Source organism: Eutrigla gurnardus, assembly GCF_963514095.1.
Source record: "Eutrigla gurnardus genome assembly, chromosome: 4".
NCBI classification, from domain to species: domain Eukaryota; kingdom Metazoa; phylum Chordata; class Actinopteri; order Perciformes; family Triglidae; genus Eutrigla; species Eutrigla gurnardus.
In genome coordinates this window covers 31,615,948-31,643,296 of record NC_139918.1, presented here as the reverse complement: position 1 = coordinate 31,643,296, position 27,349 = coordinate 31,615,948, and the positions used below count along the sequence as shown (strand labels likewise).

General features: G+C 41.4%; 1 protein-coding gene across 4 annotated transcripts; it reads right to left on the bottom strand.

Moving 5' to 3' along the window:
* Window positions 1–1,700: 1,700 nt before the first annotated feature.
* tcf3a (transcription factor 3a) lies at window positions 1,701–24,307 on the bottom strand. 4 transcript variants are annotated; one of them, XM_084008529.1, is made up of 20 exons: window positions 23,878–24,307; window positions 21,112–21,208; window positions 20,684–20,756; window positions 15,533–15,606; window positions 14,510–14,585; window positions 13,788–13,828; window positions 13,519–13,657; window positions 13,111–13,160; window positions 11,343–11,442; window positions 10,866–11,002; window positions 10,549–10,729; window positions 10,385–10,443; window positions 10,159–10,237; window positions 8,962–9,038; window positions 8,667–8,840; window positions 8,390–8,501; window positions 8,124–8,256; window positions 5,025–5,260; window positions 4,475–4,606; window positions 1,701–4,364 (listed from the first exon to the last, which is right to left on the bottom strand). In XM_084008529.1, exons 2-19 carry the CDS (start codon window positions 21,163–21,165, stop codon window positions 4,482–4,484), a joined length of 1,920 nt encoding a protein of 639 aa, XP_083864655.1. In that variant the 5' UTR covers window positions 21,166–21,208; window positions 23,878–24,307; the 3' UTR covers window positions 1,701–4,364; window positions 4,475–4,481. The 4 variants fall into 4 exon arrangements, with proteins under 4 accessions (XP_083864655.1, XP_083864657.1, XP_083864656.1 ...); XM_084008531.1 differs by having other exon boundaries at window positions 8,169–8,256; XM_084008530.1 differs by lacking the exon at window positions 5,025–5,260 and adding an exon at window positions 6,790–7,028 and having other exon boundaries at window positions 8,169–8,256; window positions 23,878–24,299.
* Between the last annotated feature and the right edge of the window lie 3,042 nt (window positions 24,308–27,349).

Sequence of the window (27,349 nt, the reverse complement as noted above, 5' to 3'; positions counted from 1 at the left end):
GAATGACTTGTTCAAGTGAAGACATTGTGAGTATTTACACGTCAAAGTGTAAGCCGCTGCTCAGGTTCAGTAACATAAGTGATCCGTCCAAACATTTAAGTATTGTTCCCACTTGATCTTAACAGAATCACATGCATTATACAGGTTATTGTTAAGCAAAGGTCCATGACTTTTTCAAACTTAGTTTAAAAAAAAAAAAGTCCTTCACTAGGCCTGAAAATTGCTAGCCTCAAATCCCATGACCGTTCCTTTTATTACGTCTCAAACCTGTAACATGTAAAACACATGGCATGTTTCTGCATCATACAACAATTACACAGGAGCCTTTAATGCTGCAGGCAGACTGGGGTATGCCTTTTAAATATGTATTAAAGCCATTATATAAAAATCTGTCTAACCCGTTCAAGTCATTTGCAAAACGGTTAATACAGAACACTCCTTAATGTGTGTTTTATAAATAGATAGTGTAAACGGCCGGTCTCTGACCTGCGGGTCTACTCGTCCTTCTTGAATTTGCCGCTGACGTAGGGGACGTAGTCCAGGATCAACCGCCAGTCTGTTAAGTGGACCAGAGCCACGCCTCCGACTGTGCCCCAAACCGCCATGTTTGGGATCCTGTGGAGTAGAGAACAGTCACACTGACCACCTGATTCTCCAATTAAAGTGAATTACAATGATCCGTGGAGACGGATGTTAAAACGACCCCCCCATCGCACACCAGGTAGCTTGTTGGAGTAAGGACACACTTAACAGGTAACTGAGACTCCAGTCTCATCTATTAACAGACCAATTATCTATCACTAATCTATAACGGGAATAATAGATCCTTCAGGTGAGATCAGTGCTAGCTAGCTAGCTGGTAAACTGAAATACGTCCACAGTGATCACTGAAATCTGCACGTCCCAAAGCAATGACCTCGGCTAAGCTAACAGCTAACGTTAGCTAAGGACACATCTAGATTCGTTTGAAGTCTCACTTCGTTCCCGCTATATTTATAATAAATTAAAACAAACCTACCATGTTTTGGCAATGGACACGTACTTCGACCCGATCATTGTGTCTTAAATGTCTCCTTCTAACGCAGGATAACGCAGCTTTAAAAGCTGTGCTGGAACTTCCGGCATGGGTTTTCTGATTACAGCTAGTGCGCATGTACACCAAGTACTTCCGGTTACTCGAAAACAAAATTCCTTAACAATAAATTTGATGAAATTTAATATTCAACTCGTTGCATTATCACCAATGAAGATATGCTGTTTCACAGAAGGGGTAATGTGTTTGTTACACCTTTATTATTTCAGTTTAGATTTCGCTTACATGGTGCTCATTCCTAAATATACGCGTTTATTCAAACTAATACATATTAATTTGCATACAGCAAACTCGATAGTACTTCAGCGGAGGAGCGCCGACTTGTTTGCGCGGCTCTGTATAAAATACAACGGAGCTTCGACGTGTATTCAACAGAGTGTAGAACTTTAGCGGCAGCTCATGTCTGCCCCCTAGCGGACAAATCAAGCAATGGCAGCTGACCATGAAAGCTGAATGTCCCAGTTGGGTGAAACTCAATGTCACAAATAAAAAAAATATTGACTGGATAAACCTCTATCTGGTTGCATTGCAGGAATGGAAATGCAATTATATATATCTTTTTTTTAAATTTATGGTTTTAAAAAAAAAACATTGGATAAACGTGGTGTTTGTTATTAAAAATGGCACATTTATTGCTACATTACTGTTATATACACAACAGTTCTCTATATCTACTTTATATATAAAAAATAGGAAACTGGAGGCACTTTGAGGACATAGCCTACATAGATGCTGTCCCCAAACATGAGTGAAGACAGAGAGATTTGTAGCAGGTCAGCTGTTGTGGAGGACAGAAAGGGTCTGTTAACAAAGAATAGCAGGTGCATGTTTTGATCCTTGGATACTGCTGACATAACTTTCACAAAAAGAAATAAAAGTACAAGTCTTCAGTTGAGATTTTTTCATATCACAACAACACCACTTTTTTTCTGCAGAAAGGTTAGAGTTACTGACAAAGAAAATAATGTTTGGGGCTAGTCTGTGGGGCAAGATTTGTGACGAAATGACAGGTACAAAACCAAATACTGTTACATATCAGTATCAGCTTACAATGATAAAGCTGACATATCATATAGCTGTACATACATATCAATGCACATGCCAGTCAAGGACAAAATTATACTCAGAAAAAATCAGTACATAAAAGATAAAACGGTTTAAGTAGTTGTCAGAGTCAAAGTTGCAGACCGGGTTATTAATCATCTTACATTTAATGACAGACACTGAAGCAGTCAGCATCAATGAGTGTGATTCTTCATTTAGATGTTCTGAGACACTGTCAAATGTTACTGAAGTATATATGTTTTATACATCTGTATTATAAAAAGGTACAACCTATAAATCATCAAATGCAACATCATCCACCATGTAGCAGAGAAGTATTCAGGCACTGGTGAGTAACCATATCAAAACTCCCAAAGTCAGGAAAATGACTAAGGCCACCCTTTTTTGATTTATTTTAGGCTTGATATTATAATGAAACAGTGAATTATGTTGCAGATTGTGCAGACCGCCCCTACTGCCCCTTCCTCAAACCAATCAGCAAGCTCATCAGAGAGCTGGACACCAAGAAGAGGAGAGGGGGGGAGGGGTGCTGAAGAAAAATATTGTGTTTCATTTGAGGAAAACTGTCACAAACACCAGAACTATCCAATTACAACTGGCCTGACAGATTTTTGTTGAAATATGCATGTTTGTTTGTTTTGTTTTTTTAAAGACAGCAATATCACAACATGTGATGTTACAGCCAGATAAGTTTGTCATTTCTAACATTTCTAAATATCTGGCACAAAAGAAAACACCTCACTTTGTTCCTGGAATCTAAATTGAGAGTCGTCTTACATTTAAACAATGTAAACAAAACAAAAAAGAAAGAGCATTCCAAATGATAAAAACAACAACTCATACAACTATCTTACAAAGTAAAAAATAAAACAATAAAAAAACAATGATAAATCAATTCTACAAAAGGAAGATCCTTACAACAGGCTTTGCAATTGTTCAAAAAGGGAAAAAACAAAAACAAAACATCAAATGTTCAACACACGGCAACAACCAAAACAAGTCCATCAATGGCGAGTAAATTCTCTACAGGGTAGCAGGAACACTCATGATCCCTTTCAATACTCAATTATTTGTCTTCTAGCAAAATGTCATTTACCGTAATACAAATTGAGACTTGCGTTTTGTAAATTCACCATGCTGTAACAGTTTCTAGGTTACTTTGACAGATGCAGGCGGACGTGACACTGGCTGACCACATGGCTGAGAGTGATTGACTTCATCACGGTGAAGGAGCCGAGTAGTGAGGATGACATCCGTACGCTTGAGTCCAACCAGCTGGGATGTGCATGCGCACATTTGATTTAACATCACCGTGGTTCCTGGATTCGTATTGAGTCTCTGCTCGTGTTTGAGTCGGCGGAAGATCTCTCTGCGGCAGTCTCCGTTCCACTTGAATGGCAGTGACCACGACAGATGCACAGGACTTAACCAGATAAGACTCAGGGATCCACAGTTAAAAATAAACAAAAAGAATGAACCCAACATGTGTGAGCCAGTGACAGTGGCTCCTTTTCAGCCAAAGAAAGAAATTAAAAAAATACATCCAGAAATACCAGCATAGAAAAAAGAAAGTCAGTTCTCTGATTGCCTGGTTAGTTGCTGGATGTTTCCAAACCTACCCTCCGTAATTCAGTCGTTACATGAGAAGATAATAACGATGGCTATTTTATCTTAATGAAACACTATGCATTAGGCCTCTTTTGGGCACATGTTTAAACGGGTTATGTTCAATCATAAGATATAAACCCGGGTGTCCCTCTTTGCCTGTGAAGAATGTAAGACCTGCTTTTCAGATGGGAATGCCAATAATCATCCAACAATACAAATCCTAACTCTGCTAACACAAGCAGTTGATCCAAAAGGTTTCATTTGATCCAAACAAGTTTTGCTCCCTACGAGTAAAGCAATTTTTCCAAAATGTCTTACAAAAACATGATCATAAGAATGTCCTTATGTCCAATTTCCACTGTCTCCAAACCGGTGTCCTCGGTTCAAAGTGTTGTCTTGTTAAGTTTAATACATTTTCGCTCTTCCTGTCAGAGTGTGCTTGTTACTTTTGTATTCATAGTCAGGAATGTGGCCACCTGCTTTGTCAGTTATGAGGTGTGTGCGTGTGTGCTTTCCAAAAGTTGATTAACACACACTGAGATGCATGACGATGATAGTTTAAGGCCACGTGTTCTAAGGGCTGTACAATCAACAGGAACTGGAAGAGAAAGGAGAAACACTTATATTTTTCCACAAAATGAAGCTTTGGTTCATTATATTATCATGCAGTGACCATGTCACAAATCTCACTGAGCTCTGTAGACTGACCTGAGGATCACATATGTCCATCTCCTCCGAGACCAGGGTGACCCCCACCAAGCTGCATCTGGGGGTCCACGCCTGACACTTTTTCCTCCTCTCTCCTCTTGAGGCAGGCAGCCTTTGGGTTCAAATTACGCTCTTTGAAAGAAGGACCAAGGACCATAGATTAAAAACAGTCAAGGATTCAGTATTGCTAAAAAAAATGTTGTTTTTGTCTTTCAGATGTTAAAGCAGAGTTTTAAACGTACAAAAGATCAATAATAGACAGGGGAAAACAGATCAGGGGAAAGCAAGACAGGAGAAGGAAAGTAAGGTAAGAATTGCAGGCGTTTGGCAGAAAAGCAGGGATATACTTCCTCAAATATTCTCCCTTTCTTCATTTTTCAAAGGGATACGAGCAAACAGCAAAGAGAAAGCCAAAGTGAATGCCACACAATACGTGAGAACAAAATTAAAGAGATTTTTCTATAGGTGAATGACTGGAAACATGTCCAGATATGATAAGAGATAGTTGGTTGTCTATGTGGATCAGACCTTCTTGTATTGGCTGACCTACCTCGCACCTGCTTCTCCAGGCCCATTATGACCTGGACAGCCTGTTGCAGGATGATAAGCTTGGTCTGGGCCTTGTCAGTCTGCAGGTGGACCTGACACATCCTGCCCAGCTCTCTGAAGGCTTCGTTAATGTCGCGCACACGCACCCTCTCCCTAGTGTTGTTAGCATGGCGGCGCTCACGCTCCCTCTGCTCCTTCTCCTCAGCAGTCAGGTTCTCATCGGTCACCGAGACAACACTGCAGCCGGGAGGAGAAGTGGGATTTGGAGGGAGCTGGTTAACAAATCACAGCCCTCGCTGAACCCGGGCTTACTAAGAATTGCAGTAATACAGTTTTTAACTTATGATACTGATTTTAACTTAACATGTTGCCTCCTCAGAAACCTTTCTGTTACGGGCAAATGTTTTAATCTTTTCTGTATAACTATGTATGAGGCTAATTTCAAGACAAGACAAGACCAGTGGTATTGCTGAAGAAGACCCCAGTGGAGTGGGGCTTTGCTGCAGGAGAGGCAGTGGAGGGAACAGTTCTTTTTTCCATAGTATGTAAATGATGAATAATTATTCTTTTCAAACATGAATGGATGTAATCTCAATTAGTCACAACTTAAAGTTTTGTGGGTTGAGCAAGTAGGACACTAAATGATCTCAAGCCAAGAACAAATATATTGAAGATCAAGATACAACAGTCGAGCTGAGTGACCAGGTCTGATTAATCTGTTAATCTGAGGTCTAACCAACCAACAATTTCTTTTGGTCATTGGGGTCCAGGATGGAAGTTGAGGGGATTTGGTGACTGTCCAGCAGAATGAGAAGTTATGAGGAGGGAGAGAGAAAGGGAGAGAGAGGAAGCAACACCCTCTGCCAACATAGAAAGAGCCGGAGAGAAAAAGCCAACAGGAGAGACTGAGGGTATCGTGTTAAATACATCAGCAGATGATGTATTTATCTGAATGTAAGGAAGGTCACTGTTGATATCTGTAAAAAGAAAATGATACAGGAGGGGAACGAATGGAGAAATGGAAAGGTTTGTCTCGAAAAGGAAGGTGACAAAAAAGGGTTAATGCTTGAAAGCTGGGACATGCAGCACAGACACACCGCAACAAAGCTGAACACGGGTTAATACACATAACGACTGACAGCATGGCTTTCATGCCAACCGGGTGCCAGTGGACAGACAGGTACACTATGAGAGGAAGGTAAAAAAAAAAGACATCACAATGCTGAAATAACGTGGAATTAAAATGTCTTTGTGGTAGGTAAAAGCACGATGAGGCAACAGTGGAAAAAGCAAATGAACACACAAAAAGATGTGTTAATACAGTCAAAGGGCAAGGCAGAGAGACATGTAAGCATTCTCACAGTGGAAGCAGACGGCCAATTATAAGACAAGGCAACACATACTGCATCGGGACTAACAGCAGCCCTGTGTATGTGTTACCAGAGGACGCAAATCTTAGAAGATGAACAGGAGAATGGGCATGTCTTAAAAACAGTCACACAGCTTCATTTCCTCATGTCCTCACTGTTGATCGTCCTCAGGATGGACTGCAAAAAGTGCTTTGCCTCACTGGTGTTAAACAGGCCTAAATGCACATACCACCACAAGTGGAGTCAAATTAATTACCACCAGCTTTTTAAAAAATATTTGGAATTAAAATAACTAGCAGGACAATGTAGGGAGCTTGGAAGTGAAGCAGTGTGGGAGTTTTACTTTGTAAAGAGGCCCTTCCCCTCCTCTTCCTTCCGCTCTGGACACCCACTGACCTCGAACTTGCTGCTCCAGGTTGAGTATAACGTTAACGGCCTGTTGCAGCACGATCAATTTGGTCTGCGGTTTCTCGTGGCTCAGGTGGAGCTGACACATACGGCCCAGCTCCTTAAAAGCCTCGTTGATGTCCCGCACACGTAGCCGTTCACGGGTGTTGTTTGCCATCCTCCTCACTTTCTCCCGCTCAGCCTTAATCTCCACTGGTAGATCTTCATCATCTTCCTCATCATCCAGACTAGCGAGGAGCCAATTGCAGATGAGGAGGGAATGAAACATCAGTATGGGTACAGCTCACTGATAATAACTTCCCAATTATGTTGTGCAATAAATTCTCCTAATAATGTCAACACCACATGGATTGGGCTACAATTCCAGAGTAATTTAATGACAATTACAAACACTGCTACAAAAGCTGGGTAAGATTAGGGTTGAGCTTTAGATATTCAGCAGTTTTGTAAATAATGGAGTCCCAGGAACTAAAGTGAGGACCAGAATCAGAAACTAAACTTTTCCCCCACTTCTGAAGATAACAGCCAGAGCAAAGTTAAAAGTAATATCTTCGTGTGAGAAACAATGTCTGAATTACAGCAAAGCCCACAAACCAAAGTTTGAACTTGGTTCCTGTGGTCGCAATGCTGGTAAATAATCAAGAGAACTAATTCCAAACTTGAAGAAATTAACCGCATCAACAATGAGGAGCAGCAGCTAAACAATAGTAAGTAAGATTAATGTGATCAATAACTGGAGCAGTGTTTACAATTGTGATTGAAGTACTTCCAAGTTTCAGTTCAATTTAGATTTCCTGTTGACCTTGCTTAAACTTAACCTACAATTTAACCGATATATTGTGCGACTGTTTCGACTGTAAGGACGTCATTTCTCAGCAATAATTTGGATGCAAATTCAGATTGATAGACTGCATTAAAAATGTAATTGAGGTATGGTATTTTGGTTATGAAGTTTTTAATGTTAACGACAGCTCCAACGAGTGAGGTGTCCTGCTTAAAAGAAGATAAATCTCTAAACAATCCAGTAAAAGCAGATGTAGAAACAAGAATACATTTATAACCGGTCAGTCTATTTTACAAGGCAATAGAACTCATTTCAAAATGAAGTATGGCCTGTTTGGTAATAGACGTCCATAAATCTATCAAACTGAATGAATTATTATGAATAACCAGGATTAGAAAGGTGGAAAGATCTTTTTCTGGCATATATTATACTTAAACCACAGCAGCATGATATGCCATGAAATACCATGCAGTGACAGATGAGTATAATAATATAAAAATAATATATATATAGATATATATATAAAATTTTTAGACACCTCGATCCAAGGCGGGCCTTCATGTCTTTTTTCTCGTCCTCTGACCTGTCAGTGATGGAACAGTTTTCATCATCTTCCTTGTCCTCTCGTTTGATATCAGAGCCATTGGAGCGCTTTAGGCCAGTGGAGAGGCCTGTACCGAGAGTTCACAAACAAGTATACCATATAACATACATACAGAACCAACAAATACTCCTTAACATCCAATGTATTACCACCTGACATGAAATATAGATAGAGGAGTAGAGAGCAACAGAAAGTCTCACCAGTAAAACCTTCAGGCTGAGAGCCTGGCTGGGCAGATGCAGGACCGTGGTGAGAATGCATAAGTCCTCCACTTGAGGGCAGACCAGCAGAGTCCTCCTGGTGACTGGCAAGCTTCAGGACATGAATTTAAACATGTTTCAATGACCTTGTAAGATGCTTGTAATACTAACTTTAGAGCTACTAAACAGGTAAACCACCTTCACTTTAATTTCAAAGATCAAACTTAATTCAGTCATTTTTGGATAGATTTCCTGGGCTGCTTTTAATTAATCTCACCAGTCCAGGCAGGCGACTGGTCAATCCAAGTGCTGCACTGGTGAAGGCTGCAGGTAACCCTAAGCTAGACGAGAGCAGAGTGTGCATCTCAGCCAGGCCTGGCCCTCCTTGTCCGCTGGCGTGACGCTGAAGAACATTGATGGCTTCGTCCAGACGGTCCTCCATTTTACCCGGCTACAGAGAATGAAGAATAATGGAGGATGAGACGGCAGAAAGTGATGCATGAATAACTGTCGTATCCTTTATTTGCCTCAACAATCTGTTCACACAAAAAAGAAAAGACATGTTGACTCACCATGGACTGAATTCCAACCTCAAAGCTGGGTGAAGGTGTGGCCTGGCCAGAGGACCGTGTCCACTGTGATGCAGAGCCTAGAGAAAACAAAATCACATCGTTTTGGTAAGTACATTTGTCCTAAATGTGCCATCTTAGGCCATGGTAGGTTAACCAAATGGAGATTTCAATTTCACTTACCTGTCACTTAGGTCAAAGGCTACATATGATGCATGTTCAATCAAAGACACTTTTCACTTTATACCTATTTTTCATGTTTCAAGCCAACCACGTGTGGGAAAAATATATTTTCTTACATTATCATGTGTTAAACATGAAACACTGGGGGACAGAAACTGTTGATTGATTGCAGATTCAACATGTGAAACTAATGTGATGAGGATATGAAACATGAAGATACATTGTGCAACAAATTTGTCATCTATATTTGAACAAATTAAGAATCAAATCTACAATTTCAAAGCCAGGTATTTCTTTATTTTATTCTTTACTGGGTTTGCAACCATTATCGTCCCCCTTTTGTTCTTCTCTCATCTTGTACCAGCAGCAGCATTTCATGTATGAAGTGTGATGAACTCTCTCACACACAGACAGAGAGTGTGAATCTTTTACTGTATCGTCCTTTCCTCTCTCATAAGTTATAATTGAATGTTGCGTGTGTGAAAGAGCAAGTGATGGTTAAGCTGTGGAAGTTGCACCATGGGTTACATTTACAGTATGTACAGATATAGATGCCATTATTAGCTACTTTCTCAATTGCTGCAAACAAGAATATGGACAAATAACAACACAAGTATTTTTCAATCTAGCTTAGTGCTAAATCACATGACCTAAACATTAAGATAGCCTTGAAAGGCGAACTACACAATAATTCATTTTTTATTTTAAATATTTGAACTCCCTGTGGCAACGTTTGGTTTGTAGCCGACTACCTGCCATATAGACAATTCCAATAGTGCATAAATGTTTTCTTTGATTGCCGTGCGGCTTGTCAGCTAAGATGATCGCTAATCCTTGTATTGTCCTTAAATTGGTAATTGAGAGTAATATGAGTCCAACTAATAGTAAGAAACATACAAGTACATGGTAAAGTAAAGATCCCACAATACTCAAAACATCTAAGAACGTTACCATCACCCAACATGTGTTAAATCAACAGAACTGCTCAGAAAAAGATGACTGGAGCTCTTCCCTCACCTGATACAGCCTGGGGAGAGCCGGAGGGAGTAGACGGAGACGGAGGGAAGGTGTTACTGTGTGGGTCTGAAGGATAGATCTGAAAGGAGGCATGGGATTTTAATTTGAGTTGAAAAGTTTAATTGGAATGAAACTTTTTCCTTTACATTTATTTTAACATATTATATAGCATTTCAAGTCTTTTGTAAAATAATTGCCTATATACATGTATTTTATTATTACTTACAGACGCCAGAGCTTTTCCAATCTCGTCACCTGAGCTGCCAGGTACTGCCCCTCGATTGGCTTTGGGGAAGATAAAGGTATTTCAATAAGATCCTATGCACAACAAATATTCTACTATGTGATAATGAGCACTCCACAAAAGGGAAAACACATTAACGGGTTTACCCATAATGGTGTCAGCCATGGGGGGTGTGTGGCTGGGGACTCCGAAGCTGCTTGGGCCAGAGTGGGGGCCAGAGTGGGGTCCAGAGTGGGGGCCAGAGTGGAAGCCAGCAGGATGGGCCCCATTCACCTCACTGCCATGCATGGGGTAGTTCTGGGGAGAGAGGGGCAGTGGCTGCCGTTTCTGGGAGGCAAAGAGAAAAACGAATATTTACACACAACCAGACAGAAGTCCTCAATGATGCATTAAGGAAAACGTGTCAAAGACCATATTGTGGCTTCATAGAAAAACAAGACCAAAGTGAGAAGGCAGAACTCACCAGTCTGTCTTGGGGGTTGATGGCAGTGAAGGGAGCATGCTGGCTCAGATGGGGAGAGTTGCCCAGCATGGCAGAATAACCAGGCTGAACCATCGACCTGGCAGTGCCCCACGGATCAGAGGGCGGGTGGAGGCCGTCTGTACGGGGGCATCCAGTGGAGGAGGGAGGAGCAGGAAGGGCGAGGGATAACCAGCCACAAGAGATGAAAAGACAATGAAGGCCACATATGAGACACGTCACATTACTGTGATGACTTCATTCAACTGTGATGCACTATTAAGCAGTCGGGCACCACAGGGTGTTCACTGGCATACGGCTACAGAACAGAGGTTCATCAGGACTTCCATAGCAATATTATGGAGAGTTAATTTCACAACCATACTGGCTATAAAGAAATATTAATAACATTATTAGTATCTGACAGATTCACACAACGAACAAGGGCAGGCTCTGAAGGCAGGTGAGGTTTTGACTGACCTTGCATATAGAAGGGTGGTGGGTAGACATTTCCTGCCTTGGAGGCCGGGTAGCCAACATTGTCTCTGTTAAACTCCTCTCCTGAGGCTGATGCATAAACCTACAAAGGATACACAGAAGATCAGAGTGTGAAACAAATCCCTATATTACTGAAAACAAATCTAACTTATATTATCTATGGTATATTCATATTGAGCACTCATACAAAGGTCCTCTGGGAGCTTCTGCTTTGTATTTAGGAGAGTGACAACCAATTCATTTCCCCATAAAAACTGTACCAGAGTTAAGCTTTCATACTAAAAAAAATTACGCATGCATTTAATACCTAATTAAACACAGCTCTTAAAGTCGAGCTGAAACGACATTTCCAAAGTACTAGCTTCCGTATCGTGACGTATTTCTGAGTGAAAGAGGAAAAGCAGGTCGGACTTAACGGTGGGAGGCATTTTATTTGATCATTGAAAAGATTAACGTTAGCTCATGATCTTCTCTAGCCGTGTGCCGTTAACGTTGCAGTTTGATTGATGGATGTCATACTGGCTGAAATCGGTTGGTACTAGTTGATGAAAGTATGCGTCATATTTTGTTTCCAGGAAGAAAAAAAGATATTGGATTTTCATGTAAACAAACAAAGGCAACATGGTTAAATAGGTGGACTATATATCTGGGAATGTGATCTTAAAAGGGGTAAAAACTTTAAAACTGTGTTCCTTACTAGGCTATAGTCTTTTTTTAATGATCTAGTTTTACTACTTAATTCAATAAACAGGCTGTTGCAACATTTCTGCAGACTAGAGTATTGAGCATTACGTATCATGTATGTAGTATCAGTGAATTTATTGGGCTCTGTCTCCCGTCTCTGAAGGGCTTTTACATTTATTCTGTTAAACCGAAACACGCTCAGAATGGTTTACAGAGACATAATGCACACTCCAACACAGTGAGATGCGACCGCACAATGGGAGATGCAGTCGGATTTGGTGCATGGTATAATGGGTATTAAGAAGCCAATGTTCTGAACCACCATAGCATTCTCAATCAAGACTATTCTAGACAAATGGTAAGTATCAAATTGTGTCTGCAATACTCAAATCCAAATGGACTGAAGTTTTCTTCTGTAATTTGATTAAACAGAGAGAAAAAGGAGAGGAAAAAGGGGAGAGGAGAAGAGGGAACGGAGAGATGCACTCCTAATTACTGAACCATCTGCCGAATGCTGGATGGCAGCCAACTCCACTGGCAGCTGGGATAGAGGGATGGGGGAGGGAGAGAGAGAGAGAAGGGGGGGAGGAAGTGGAGGGAAGGAGAGGGTGGCGGAGGGAGGAGAGTGTGGGGAAGAGAGGAGGGGGGAGGGGGAAGGAAGAAACAGAGAAGAGGAGGAAATAGGGTGACCAGAGAGCGAGTGTGGGAGGGAAAAAATGAGGTGGAGTACGAACCATCAAACCCCAGTATGAATTCCCTTCAGTGATCCAAAGTGGCCATAAAGTAAAGGGCCTACAAATACAACACACTATAAATACATGCAGCAAATGAGTGACTGGGTTAATGAGTGGCTTTTTCCCCTGCTTTTCCTTCTTTTTTTTACTTTGGTGGTGTAGATACACAGCTGTAGAAGCTAGATGTCCTGTATAGCAGCTATTCTCCTGCTTTGCAAGCCAAGGAGAGGCTTAAGATGCAGAATGGAATGTGAAAGGGGTGTAAAACATGACAACATGTGCTCCCATGGACTCATTGCGAAGGCTGAACATTTCTCTATGCTAGTACTCACCGAGGAGGGCAAGCCAGGGGGCACCTTCCTGATCTTTTTTGTCTGTGGTCCTGAGGGGAGGAAGATGGAAAACACACAAACACACGGTCTTGAGTGACTTTTCAACCACCAATGTAGGGAATCATTCATGCAGCCTCCTTCCTCCTGAAGTCCTGTTAAACCAATCTATCCATCTCTCTTGTGACCACTAATTAATTAGTCTGATGTTATTCAATAACTTTCCTCATTGAGAACCCACACTCTCTTTAATCTTTTGTGAGAATTCTCACTTCTAAAAACCTCAGCAAGGGAACTGAAGATATACAGACTCAAATATAAAAAACTAAATACAACAAAACATTTTTATCTGAAATGAAATCTTCTGACTGTGTTCAACACTCTGCTGGAAACTATCCGTTACCATCTTACCAATGGGCTCCTGTGAAGGTCTCCGGCGAGAGTTGCTTCCCTCATAGGAGGAATAAAACTGGGAGTTGTTGGACTTCAGGCCAGACGGGGAGAGGGCGTCAGGACTGGGCATGGGCATCTCACTGGGCATAAAGCCCGGCTAGAGATGGTCAAAAAAAAAGCACAAGCTGATGTAGTAAAAGTAAATCATTATGGCATTAAATTCAGAATGATCTAGGAAAAGAAAGCCGACTATGGGACAGCATGCGTTACAAGTTTGACTGATTTACCTGTGCTGTAAATGACGAGTATGGTCCTCGCTCAGCCTTTCCTGTCAGGAAAGAGGGATATAAAATCAGGCCATGGTCTTGAAAATTGGGCCTTTATGTCAATATTAAATTACAATCTGGCCATTCCCCTTTCTCCGTTTGGGTGCCTCCCATCTGCTGTGTGAGTGTATTATGATGATGAGTGGTATTTATGGCTGTGGACAGCAAAACAACAACAAATTGGCCCATTATAAATGGTTCAGGGGCAATTGTGCCAAACCTCTGTCCCCTCCCCTGACAGTTAAACAGAGGAGAGCTATAGGCTACCATAGTCCCGAGGGAGAGCCTTGTTTGTGCATGGGTGCCCTTTACACCCCCCCACCCCCTCCTGCCCTGAACACACAAACTGCAACAACAACACACGAAAAAAACCCTCCTCCACATCCTCCCTGATTACCCTGCTCCTTCATCTACTGCCACCTAAGCATATAATATAAATACGGCTTGCCCTAAAGTGGTACATTAGTGTCTAACCTATGAACGACTGCTCTCAACCCAAAAAGGCAGTGTGTTGGTTCAGTCACAGAGTCCATCGAACAATTCAATTAGCATGTTCTTCTGTAATGAAGTTCCATTATTACAAGTGCAGACCCCAAATTTCCTTGATTATTAGGTTTTTATTAAAACACAATGTGAAGGTTGTGGTGTCTATGCTTCAGCAGCTTAGTTCAATTTAAACTTACCAACGATCCCTGATCCATACATGGCGCCAGAGGCAATGCCCTCTTGCTCACTATAGATGCCTTGTTCTCCATAACCCTGAGAAAAAGACGGCAGAGACATTAGGGAAATAAAAATAGATAAATAAATAAGGCAGGCAGGTTTGACACCGTTTCAGGTTGAAAGCGTGAATATGGGATTCTTCAGGTTATTATGATAAAATAATTACTGGATTACTATCTATAAATCACATTTACCAATATAAGTATATGTGGAAATGAAGTTAAAAGTGTGGACATGTCTGTCAGAATTGGTCCATTCATTCCATCCATAATGTCTAATCTTCCCAAGTTACCTCTGATACCCCTTCTGTTCTAGATATCTGGTTAGAAATATGGTCTGGTCAATGTTAAATTGAGAATATTCAGTTATTTGAGTAGTTTAGAGATAACATCTTATGCCTTATAAATCTCTGCTTCAACAATTGTAATCCTGTTTGATATTAGTAAGAATCTGGACGGTAACATTAATGCTTTTTGAGCTGAATAATTAGACTCACAATAACCAGTGAGATGTAAAACAACGATCTATGAAAGATATAGAGATTAATGAGACAGACTAATGCTTGTGACAGGGCTGGTTAATGGTTCCCTCTAGAAAGACAAACTTTATAATGTTGTGTAATGAGTGACACACCATTATTTAATCATTCAGTGTGAAAATGTTTATGCTCATAGATCATGTGTCAAATGTCTACCTGTGTGTGTTTAATCCATCTCAATTTCTAGTAAACTCTTAAATCTGAGCCTTCTTAGCAGTCGAGTTAATTAAACCAAGGGTATAAACAATTACAACGAAGTGATAGCTTCCTATTTACCTACGACCAAACCGGTGCCGTATCAGTGGTCAAATGCAGGTTGAAAACTTTATTATCCCCTTTCATACGTTGTATTTTTGTGTGAGAGCGGTATAAATCACACCAAACATGTGTTGTGGTTCACTCAATAGCATGACATGTACATGTAGTAAGTGAGGGTAAACCGTACCCTTCCCTGGTTGAAAGATGGACTGTTCTGTTCTCCTGGGCCCCAGGGACTGGACCCACTCCTCTCATCTATACCTGTAAGACAAAGAACTAGGTTAGACCTATTAACCACGAAAAGGCAGACACATTCTTAACAAGGATTTATGCTAGGCTTTGCAAAACTAAGTCTAACTTCAGAGAATGATGAAGATGACCTGCTTTGATACAGGTTTTTCAGGCTGCTCAAAGTAACCTGAATTGAAAAGCTTCACTTCTGAGCTCACACAGAGACAGCATAGTGACAGCACTGTCACATAGCGTGGATATGAGCTGTAGGAACTTTGAATAATTCACACCCAGTATGAGGCTCCCAGAATCATCCTCGACATTCTTCATTCTCCCACTCCACTCCTTTACATTTTCCATGGCAACAGTCATTCGTCCCCCATCTATTCTCTCACATTTGGCCTACAGTTTCGCCTTAACACAAGACGCACGGTGAAGGTGTCAATATTACATAGTTGACGCACATTATGCCTTGCCAGAGCACTCCAGCTTTCAGAGAAGTGAACGTGTTTGAAAGGAGTGATTTTAAAGATTGGCGAAGCAGAAATTCTTGCCCGTCCCCTTTCTCTCAATCTCCGCTTGTACTGCAACACAGCATCTCTGGGGGAAAGCTGAAGCTTAATTGCATGCTGATTTGCATAATTGTGCATATTAATGAAGCTCCACGCTATGAATATTCATATTTTTGTTTTGTTGTCTAATTAAAAAGCAGAGAGGGGAGAGGGGAGGGGGTGGAGGCGGGCTAGAATCATGACAGGATCAGCAGTAGAACAGACTGATGGGTCCACAGCGCTGAGAGCAGCTAGATTGCTGTGACAACTCTGATCTATACACACGACACCAGCAGAATAAGAGATGAAGGAGACAATGTCTTGTTCCCTCTCTATGGCTGACTGTCAGTCTCCACGTCAATCAAAGACGATAAAGAAAACCATTCGTTTCCGCTCTAAGTCATCAGAACCCAGGCTCCAGACAAGAGAAGGCCTAAACTCAATGTTTATGTTTGAAACAGCATTACAATTTTGTTATCGATATTAAATTCAAGAAGCCGAGTTGCAGTGTCAAATAAAGCATTGCCAGATGAAATATTCAGGCAAGTGGACCAAGCTTAACAAAAAAAAAATACGTAAAGCTATTAGCAAGAAACAAATGAAAAACACTGTTACAAGTAGAAGTCCTGCATTGTAAATCTCAAGTAAAAGTATGCAAGTATATATCCAAGAAAATGTACGTAAATGTTCTCACCATGACATTCACAGCGTTAATATAGCAGCAAACGACTATTTGCCATCTAAAGATATAGTGATGTAATGTTTATTTGAGCAGGGAATGAAGCCGCTCTCCCTCTGTGTGTGTTGTAATCTGAGCTACTCGGTGCTTTACATAGCCAGGCCGGACGCGCATGTCTTTGCATGCTAGTGCATGCTAGTGCATGTTACTGCATGTGAGTGTGTTCTACTAGCAAGCTCATGGCCGTCATTCTACAATGCGTTCACATGCTGATTACAGCCGATAACAGTCTCATCCAACGATACCTCCCAGAAGTGTAATACCCACCCTCGGGTTCCCCTCCAGGTAAACACTGTCAGCTCTGTCAACACTGTTGCTGTTGTTTGCACTGTGCTGCTGGCTCAGCGCAACCATGTTGAGAGCCGTGTGGAGGCAATAGAAATGCTCTCAATTCCAAATTTTGCACTGTTAACATATTAGCTCAACAACTGCATTTTGCTTTGGTGATCTTTAGGAGTCCTTTTATACCGTTATTTTACGAAAGATCCTGTGTGAATCTTGTTACTTCACTTCAGTAAGTAAACACTTTTAGCAGTATCGGCATCTGTCTTGTACTTTTATGATATCAAAATACGCCTACATTAAAATGACCCCTTATGCCTCCATAACAAGAATGATGTTTTCTGTCAAAATTGGATTTAGTTAAGTTATTTTGCTGTTCCTCATGATCACCAGCAGGGTTTCATTTATCCAGAAAAAATTTAGTTTCAGTTTTAGTTTTTTTTGTTTTTAGTTTTTTTAAAGTTTTTCAGTTTGTACTGTGTTTTCTGAGAAGAGTAATTTTTACGATTTCCATTAGTGATACCAGAAAACCATGAGTAGTCCACTACTCAGACAGACTACCAGGACTGGAGAGAAAAAAAATAAGAAAAGGGTGAGTAACATCAGACAAATTCACTGGTGAACCCCAATGCACTTCTCCTCCCAGCATGCAACGCCCCTTTAAGCATGGCTAGTCTATAATTACACAGGAAGAAATACTGGAAACAGACAGCCAGCCTGAGTCATGAGCAAAACTCCGGCACATACATTGACTAAACTTGCAGACATGTCTTGGCTTTTACATGAACACTGCCCCAGGCACCTATAACCGAGTGTGCCGTTTTGTCTACACACCTCCTTCCTTCCATTGGCAAAATGAGTCACACAGACACAAAGCATGATGTCAGGTCAAATCTCAAGAGAGTGAACACCGTTAATGAAATACTGAACAATGTACAATAACACAGGCCTGCCTGTTTTAACCTGTGAGTCACCGGAGACCTCTCAAACACAACAGAATGCGTTAACCCACAAACCATTACAGCTTACATTTGAACGTCCTCGTTCTGACACTGTATGAAGTTCTTACATGTCAAGAGCAAAAGGGACCTACCAATACCAGAATCGGAAATATCAGGCCGATACTGATTCAATTATTTGGAACAGATGTCAGTGACATTCACTGTTCATATACTATATACAATTTAATTTGAATGCTTTTATGAGTTTTAGCCAATGTGCTGCTGTATTTTTTTTATTACATAGTTAGGGAAGCAACTTTTAAGTCAAGCCTGATGTTGCCTTACACATAAAAGAATGATCCCAATCACACAGTGAGGCCTATTCATTAAACACAGGTATCCCTAGCAGAAATTCCAATTTTAAACGACAAATTACTTAAATGCGCTTTAGTCTTTGTGATTCACCAAAACATCTGTTTGAAAACATAAACATTCATGCAAATTTTAAACTCTTCCCCTTCTGCATTTCAGCCCATACCCAAGTTCAAAAATACATATTAGGATTCTCAGTTTCCAGTGACCAAAAAACGAAAGTGCACTAAAATGACTTGAAGTAACTAGTGAAAGGGGATTGAACAAGCACACACGGCCAGAGCACAGATATTATCATCAGCTAAGACTCTAAAAGGGAGTTTCCCCATAACTTCCACATACTAAACCCTAACCATACTGGGGGGAAAGGCCTCCAACTTACTATGTCTACAAGGAAAACATGTTGCAGCTGCTCCACAAAAATCAGGAATACAAAAGCCAAGTCAGGTTCTAAACTAATCATGTGATAGCACAGCCTTAGATCACCAGAAAGTGTTTACCAACTTAACTACATAGACATGCATTTTTCTTAGAATGTATTCTTTCAACCACATATGACAATACCCAGCAGATACTTTGGCAGTTGGGGGTTTGAGGAGAGTATTGATACACATATTGACCAACTAACCATAAGTGCTTAAGAACAGATGAGGTCAACTTGTCCTGTCAGGTACAATACATTAAGATGGTGATCAATTTTCCATCTCCACATAATATACATATCTACTGTTCATCCAAATGTTCATTATGTTCCAAGCAATTATTGTTTGCCTAAGTATGGCTTACTATCGTGACATACGGTATACTGAAAGGTTAGGTGGACAGTGCAGGCGGGCTGTATACATTTCTACTCTGCTGTGAAAACTTGCCTCTTTGGGAAACGTAAATAACATGGATTCAAGCCGACCACATTAGCTGTTATTGTTACAGCCAGTAAGGTTGAGCGGTTGACACTAAAAAGATAGATTTGGGGAGAAGTATAATTTTAAGCCTGAGGGAGAATGACATGAGCAGCCGTTGGATTGATAACATCAATGTGTCTCTTTTGTAAGCACACACCTTACTCAGACAAAAGAACATGCAAGTGGGTCCTCAAATGAATAGAAGGAATAGAGCCCCTATACCCCACCCAACCACCGCATTTCTCGTCTTTTATCTTAGCTTCAATATCCTGTTTCACTTCTATTGCCAGCCAAAAGACCTACTGCACTTCTAGAGATATGAGGGTGCCAGAGAAAGGTCCATGTAGGGCAAATGGATCTGCTACAGTTCAATTCAATTCAATTAATTTATAAAGCTTGAAACCACAAATTTGCCTCAGAGGGCTTTACAATCTGTACAGCATACAACATCCTCTGTCCCAGGACCTTTTATCGGATAAGGGAAAACTCCCGAAAAGGCTAACCACTTTTTGTAGTGACAGAAATACAAAAGGGCCCCAGAAATACCAAAACATAAAGGAAACAGTCATATTGAGTATCTATGATGCTGTGTGTGTATATTAACCTGTATGCATGTCTTAATGACATAAGGGCTAGGCTAATCATGAGGATGGATAATGGCTCTAGGTGAAAATGAGTGATGTGAGGAGGTAAAGTGGGATGCAAGATTACAGGAGGAGGGAAAACACTTCGTCAAGGAATAAGCAGGAGGAGATTATTGGGCTGTTCCCATTAATCCCCACCCTCTGCCTCTGTGTTTGATTGAATGGCAACAGCTGAGAAGGTGAGGGAGAGGACACCTGCAAGGCAAGGATGAGGAAGTGTTGAAGAGATGACGTGTGATCTATGACACGAAATAACCTGGCAATCTTTCTTCAATACTCTTTGATCTTAAACACAATTCACAAGTGGAGAACAAGAACATTTTCATTTTCTATTAGCATTCAAAAAACACCACGAATTAATGCAGGATGGATAGTGAGACGACAAGAAGCTTTAACAGCCCCAATGATTGCCATGCTTTACTCTCAGGCCATGAACTAGGGACCATTGCAAACCATGATGTCACCACTAGCATGAGGTGAGAGGAAGGAAAGGGAAGTATTATTTTCTTTGTCATAACATTTTACTGACATTTTTTTCTAATTAGGAGAATCAACTCCAGAAGAAAAGAGCATTTATTTGGGAAGCAAAATAAAAGAAAGTCAGAAAGACAATGTAAATCAGAGAACACGGAAATCCTGAAACAAATCAAAAAGAGAAAAGAACCTGTTGTATTACCTGAACCTCCAAACTGACTGCTGGCCAGAGTAGTCGGCCGGTTCTTTCCGTTTGAAACTGGAGGCTCAAACATCTGAAATTAGAGAAAATAAATTGAAAATTGCCGTCAATATAAGACTTTGATGAGTTGTATCCTCTTGTGTATAGGTTGATTAGGCACTAATTCAAAATATCCTTTCCTGTATCATATCCTATTCAGCCAGCAGCTACAATGGACATGAAGCTATCTCCACATCCCAGCATTGACTGAGTGACTGCTAACATTAAAGTGCCACAACAACAGTCTCGTAAAAAGATGTCTAATGTATACAACGTGATCCTTCAAACCCTGACTTACTGCCCCTTCACGGATTCCCTGACATTATTCTCATTTCAACCTACTCGACAAATGATGCACATTCAATTCAAGTAATCTTTGGAGATCTTACCGCGCTAAAATCCAGCAAGTCGTTGAGCTCCTTGTCTGTTTCCACTGCAGCCATTCTCTGCCGCTGTTCACTCGGGCCTTTCAGTCTCAGCAAGCGACTACAAACAGAGGTAGGGAGAATTGGAGTACATTTTGACCATTTATTTGTTAACTATTCTCACAGGTAAAAGTACACACGAGTACAGCTAGATAATGTCACATTATATAACTACTGGTGATATTCCACTAGACGTTTGGGAAATTGTATTTGCAGCCTTAAAAAGTAAAATGTTCCTATTTGTTTTACAAATGAGGGCCTTTTTTTTAATTTTCATCATTATGTGTTTATGGTAGACACACAGGAAGGGGTTATATAATGCCATAGTAGGGACACATTATGTACATAATGTACAAAATGAAAACTTTACTCAGACTCAGCTAATGTTTATGTCTAAGTTTGTACAGTTAAACCTACATAGCAAGATAGAATTATCATTCTGGTAGAAAATTCTTGCAACACCATCAAATTACTGAGAAATCCAGTAAGGTCTAAGAGTTTCCTTGGTAGCCCACTTCTAACATGGGTGACCATGGTTCAAGCACAGGCCACACTGCACTCATTGTTGGTTAGGCCCTGGACTCTGGGAGCCTTTCCTGCCTCATACACCTACCTACTCTAACTCTTTGAAAACTGAACTCTCCAAATAATAAATGCACTGCATGACCAGCCTGTATCGAATGCGAATTCAGGCCATATATGTGTAAAACATCTAAATAAGTATAATTTCTACATGATGTGAGCAAACCAGCAGAAGCACTTTGCAATACAAAAGTGCTGCAATAAATACCACCTGGGGTAAATTCTAGTGTTATGATTTTGTTTGTACTCAGAAGTGTTGATTTAGTTCAGAGTTGAATTTTAAGGCTGCAATTTAAAGTCTTTCAATTAGTGTTGTTGGGGGTTAACTTGTGGCCACTGTTCATCCGAGCTAATGCAGTTTCCCTGAGTTTGGAATGTGTTATCTTTAATTTTGAGACTTTTGACGTGTATGGGAATGATGCTGACCCTATGTACCTCTGTAAATTGTCATGGAAAATTATGTTAAATGACTAACTGGAACAAAAATCCAAAACAACAAATACTACATCATAATGTATACGGCATTTAAACAATGGAAATAATTAGGTGGATGTTTCAGATTTTTCTGATGCATGACCTCAAGCAGGCTACATATACAGGATGCTACTGTGGGGATTTCACTTCTACCACTTGAATAACTGAATATCATGTTCAGGGCATGACTGAAGAGTCACTTCTAGTCTAAAATTACACACTAGAAACAGAAAAGCCAAATTGTTTGTGGTAACTGCAATATTGCCCATCACAATAAAATGCATCTAACTTCATAGCAACGGTATATGCATTGCAGGGCTTTTACCAGTGATACTGTTGTAAATATGTGAGAGTAATGTCACCACCTCGTTTAGCATCGAGGAAAACAGTGACAACGACAATTTTGTAAAAAAAAATAAAAAAAAAACTCGGATTCTGAAGGCAAAGGATGCAACCACTAAAATCACACTTAACGGGGCAATGCAAATAATAACACGATGGATGCTAATATACAAAAGAGTACGTGCTAATGAGAAACGTGATATTACATAAGAAGAAGCCAGAACACTTTGGCACTCTGCACAGGCCTAATCTAGTCATTTCTGTCTTTTACTGAGCTGAGGTCAAAATGGGGGATTAGTGTTTAGCCCCTCCTAACAAATGGAAGTTGCATACGCTTGTGTTGAGCACCCCCACGTCCGGCCTTCCCATTTGACGAAAAGTTTTTTTAGGCAGCTAAAGCCCCACGACATCTCATACCTGGCGTCGAATAAGAGATAGTCCGTTATCAACACCGTGTGTTTCCGTGGATCCTCGGCGGGTTAGAAACGCTGCGGGGCGTTTAAAAGGATCTTAAAAACCTGTTGCCTGTCCCTCACGTCGAGCAGGAGAATGGGCCACTAATGGACACAAAGACTCGGGCTACCAAAGTTTCAGACGAACGGTCAAAAACGCCACAAAATGAAAATAAACCCCCCCTAAGCCTTTGATACTTGTTCACAATGTGTTTTGAAACAAAGTGGATGGAGAAAACGAGGCTTTAGCCGCATTCCTGTTGCTTGAAATGGTGATGGTTGTCGCTGGTGGAGGAGGGAGGTTAAAAATAATACCCCGGAGTTATACGTTTAACTAGGATGGTAACGTCGCACATTTCTGCGATTTTCATACGTTGCCTTCGATAACGCCGACCCCAATCTGCACTAGTGGAACTGTAACATGTCGATACCAGGTGGGGAAGATGGCCATTTTAGCTACGAACAGATACCGTTCGATAAAACAAATCAACGCCGTAACTTAACGTCTAACGGCCAACGTTCACGCGTTTGTTTCGAGAAAACCGACACGACGGCTACACCACAGACGGCAACTCCTGCGGGAGCTAACTCAGTCCGGCGATATGCTAATGTGCGGTAACGTTATAGCCCAGCGAGGTGAACAAAGAAATGTTTCCCACCACACATAAGCTAGTAATACTCGTAATAGTAATAACGCCGCGAGCTCGCTCAGGCCGAAGGGACGAACATCCAAGAGCCCGCTTTTCCCGGCTGAGCCGCTCGGGTACAACTTGAACGATGCGCTTAAAACTTGATTATTACTCCGGTAACAACGCGACACACGGCTTGTAATTGACGTGCAAACGCTCGCTGTTATTGTGTGTCGTATCTGCATATTTACCTGGACTCAATTGTATGGCATCCAACGCGGAGAAATCGACGGCCGCAGTAGACAGGAAAACAAAGTTAGGGATAGGATCCTTCCCCCCGTGGTCCGACTGTGGGCTTGATGAAAATGAGAAAAGACAATATGAACCACTCCTTCGTCGCCTCGTCTGCTTGTGGTCTTCGTCACGAAACTGAACACGCGTTTCTAACACGAACCATAACTCTTAAGACGCGCTGGTTCCTTAATGTTAGAGAAAATGTAACAATTTCATTTTCCAAGTAGACATTTTAACAGCCTCCACATTGTCGGCTCCAATGAAATGAGTATCACTCCGCGGCACAGCCTACGGGGGGACATGGACGTTGAAACATCAGCGATGTCCGATCTCGCTTCAAAAAGAACGAGCCAAACGAAGCAGATTTCAAGAATCCTTGCCCTGACGCGCCAATAGTCTTAAATATCGCAAGATGTCACCGTTTTGGGCCGCATGCGTGAGACAAAACGACCGGACTCGCGATTCGCGCGGACCTATGTCGACTGGCGGATGAGGACAGCGGAAAGCCCAACAGCATAGACCAGTAGAAGATGGAATGATAATATCGGCGGGAGGACCAATCGGATTCGACGAAATGTTGATTGGCAAGCGGGACGTCCAAAGACATTTCCCCGTCGAGCTTTAGGGCTGTCCTACATCGCCTACGGGCTGCTTGCGTGTTAATTTTGTTCTCAAGCAGTGCCTGCGCGACAAAACAAATGTTCGTGTTTGTGTGTCAAAGAGAGTCCACCATGCTCAGTTGTTCTCAACATCGACACGAAAAGTCGCAAGACATCGTGATAAAGTTCCTTTAGATGGATTCTAATTGATCACGATGTCTGAATTAATGGACAAAAACATAAGATTATTGGGCGATCTGTAACTAACTACCATCATGTTAATGCAATACCCCATTTTTGTTGGTTTTTAGTTTAGTGCGTCTGGGGAGGAAACAAAACATGCAGTTACATTACTAAGTAGCCTATATTATCATTAATGGAATCTTTTAATATAGCATTTCATGTTCATGATTTGTCCAATAGTTTTATCTTAGATATTGCTAAGTATTTGAACCAAAACACTAAAGAGAAATTAGTGTGATTACATTAGTGTGTTTTATCTGTGTGTGTGGAAGAAAGAAATAAAGTAAAAAATAAATAAAAATGTAGGCACCAGCATCTAACCCACAGAAATGGCCTGGCCGCTGTTTTCTCACGAGTTGTACCTGGCTGGTTATGTAAACAGGGCTGCAGTTAATGTCAGCCTTTGTTTTGAGACCTTCTAAAGAAAACCTCAAATGGTTTTAGGGGGAAACAACCTAAATGACATCTGTGCTGGCCTTTACGAGAAAGCTCAGACATCCACTTTGTGGTTCACAAACATGCACACACACACACGCTCAGCATGCTTCGCACACATCTGTGTCATTAACAGCCGGAGTAAAGACTGGTTAACGTGTTATCATTTTAGTACTAAATAAATGTGCAATAGTATAGTTCACTATTTCACTTAGCCACAGGAACAGTCAAATGCATGCTCAAGAGTCGCGTGGGTTGAAGACGTGTGACGTTAAACGCCGCTCTGAGCAGATCAACCTCATTATGACAAAACTGGTCTCGTGTCACAGATTCACTTGAGAAGCTCCCACAGTGCACCTGGGGAAAGACGGTGCATGCGTGTGCCATGGAAGTGATCATATCACAGCTCTACACGGAACATCAAACAATGTTTGGTTTGTTGCCTTTTTTTAAAAAGTAGGACAAACAGCACGGAGGCAAAGCAACATCAAGGTTGTGCAATAAAGGTGCAAGACACACACACACACACGCAAAAAGCTATATTTAGAGTGGAACTCCATTTTCCTAACCCCCAAACTCTGTACCCTCCTCTCCACCCACTCTTTCCTGGGCTCTCTCTTCTCTAGATGAGCACCACGGCTTTGTAAATGGGTTACCCCCATGCAGCCACCCACGCATCAGGTACAGTATAAAAAAAAACCTGGGGCATCCTGTTATGACTTCTGGTTTCCTGTTTCCTGTGAAAATTTCAGCCCCCTCTCTCTCACACACACATGCGAACACACTCATGTACTCCAAACAGAGCAGGCCCGGGATCAGCTGCTTACACTCCCAAGTCATATATATTAAGAGTGTATTTACTTCTAATCCTGGCTCAGGTATTCGGTATCTCTTTTTAGATGATCCCCAACTCAATCTCATATCTTGGTGTATTCTGACTGGGTGTCACAGACACTGACATTGTTGCGGCGAGTATTCGGCCCCCGTGAAAAGCTGCTGCATTGTGGGATAGTCGTTACGCCATAAGGTGACGAGAGCAGCTGTTTTGCCCCATTCTTCACAACATTTAATTTGTTTTTATTCCTTGTATACACATTCTCATTTCACATGCCGGGGAGGGAGGAAGATGTACAAGTGTCAAGGGACCACTGAAACCACGATAACAGCGGTGTGTGCTCATGTGTGAACTGTAGGCCCCCGTTCACCAGAAATATGAAAATAACACTGTTTGTGACACACGACATGCTGCCACTGCACCCCCCCCCCCCCTCCCACCAAGATACCTGAGCATCTCTCTCAACAGGGGTCAGCCACATCACACTTAATGAGCAGAGATCCCTCTTCCTTCCTGCGGTGGCTCTAGCCTGGCATGCTGAATGCTTCGTGACGGTGTACACCGTTAATTGCCTTGGCACCAACTCAGAGCTCCGTTTCCCCCCCCGCATATGCTTTGGCTTCCATTAGTGCTTAAACATTATTTCAACCTACTCGCTCGTTGAATTTTTTGTCACGTTATTTTCTTTTTATTAGTTGTGGTTGGATTTGTCACATTGTCTTTTTTTTTAAAATATACTTTTTATATACATTTGCAAAAGCATCAATGGTCAGTATTTTCTTCTGTTCAAAAGGCCTTTACATTCTATAGACCACTCAGTCACCCCCCCCCCCCCCCCCAGAAAAAAGCACAATAGCATCCTGTTCTTTTTCCTCGTTTTTAGCTCATCACCCCCTCCCCCTTTCTTGCAGATTTGAATTCATTAGCAATCAAAGAGCCACTGACAAACGCCCAATCTTAATTACCCTCTCATTTGCATATTTGCATATTAATGACTGCAGACTTTGCTGTTTTTCTGCTGCAGTAGTCCCCCTCCCATCAACATTGCTCAGACTTGGCCAGCCACACTGCAACACTACATCTTCCTCTTAGCTCAAGGCCTCACATTTTCAGCCTGAATTTGACAGACATTCAAGACGAGATTTCATTATTACCGTCGACCTGAGCCGAACAGATGAAGCATTGTGGTTGTAATTTAAATGGAGGACTAATGGATTTCAGATGCACTTTAATTCACGGTTCTGCTCTTTGTTCCAGTCAGTATAAGCATGAGTTAACTTGGTTGCAGCAATGTATGCACAATGCACCTCACACACA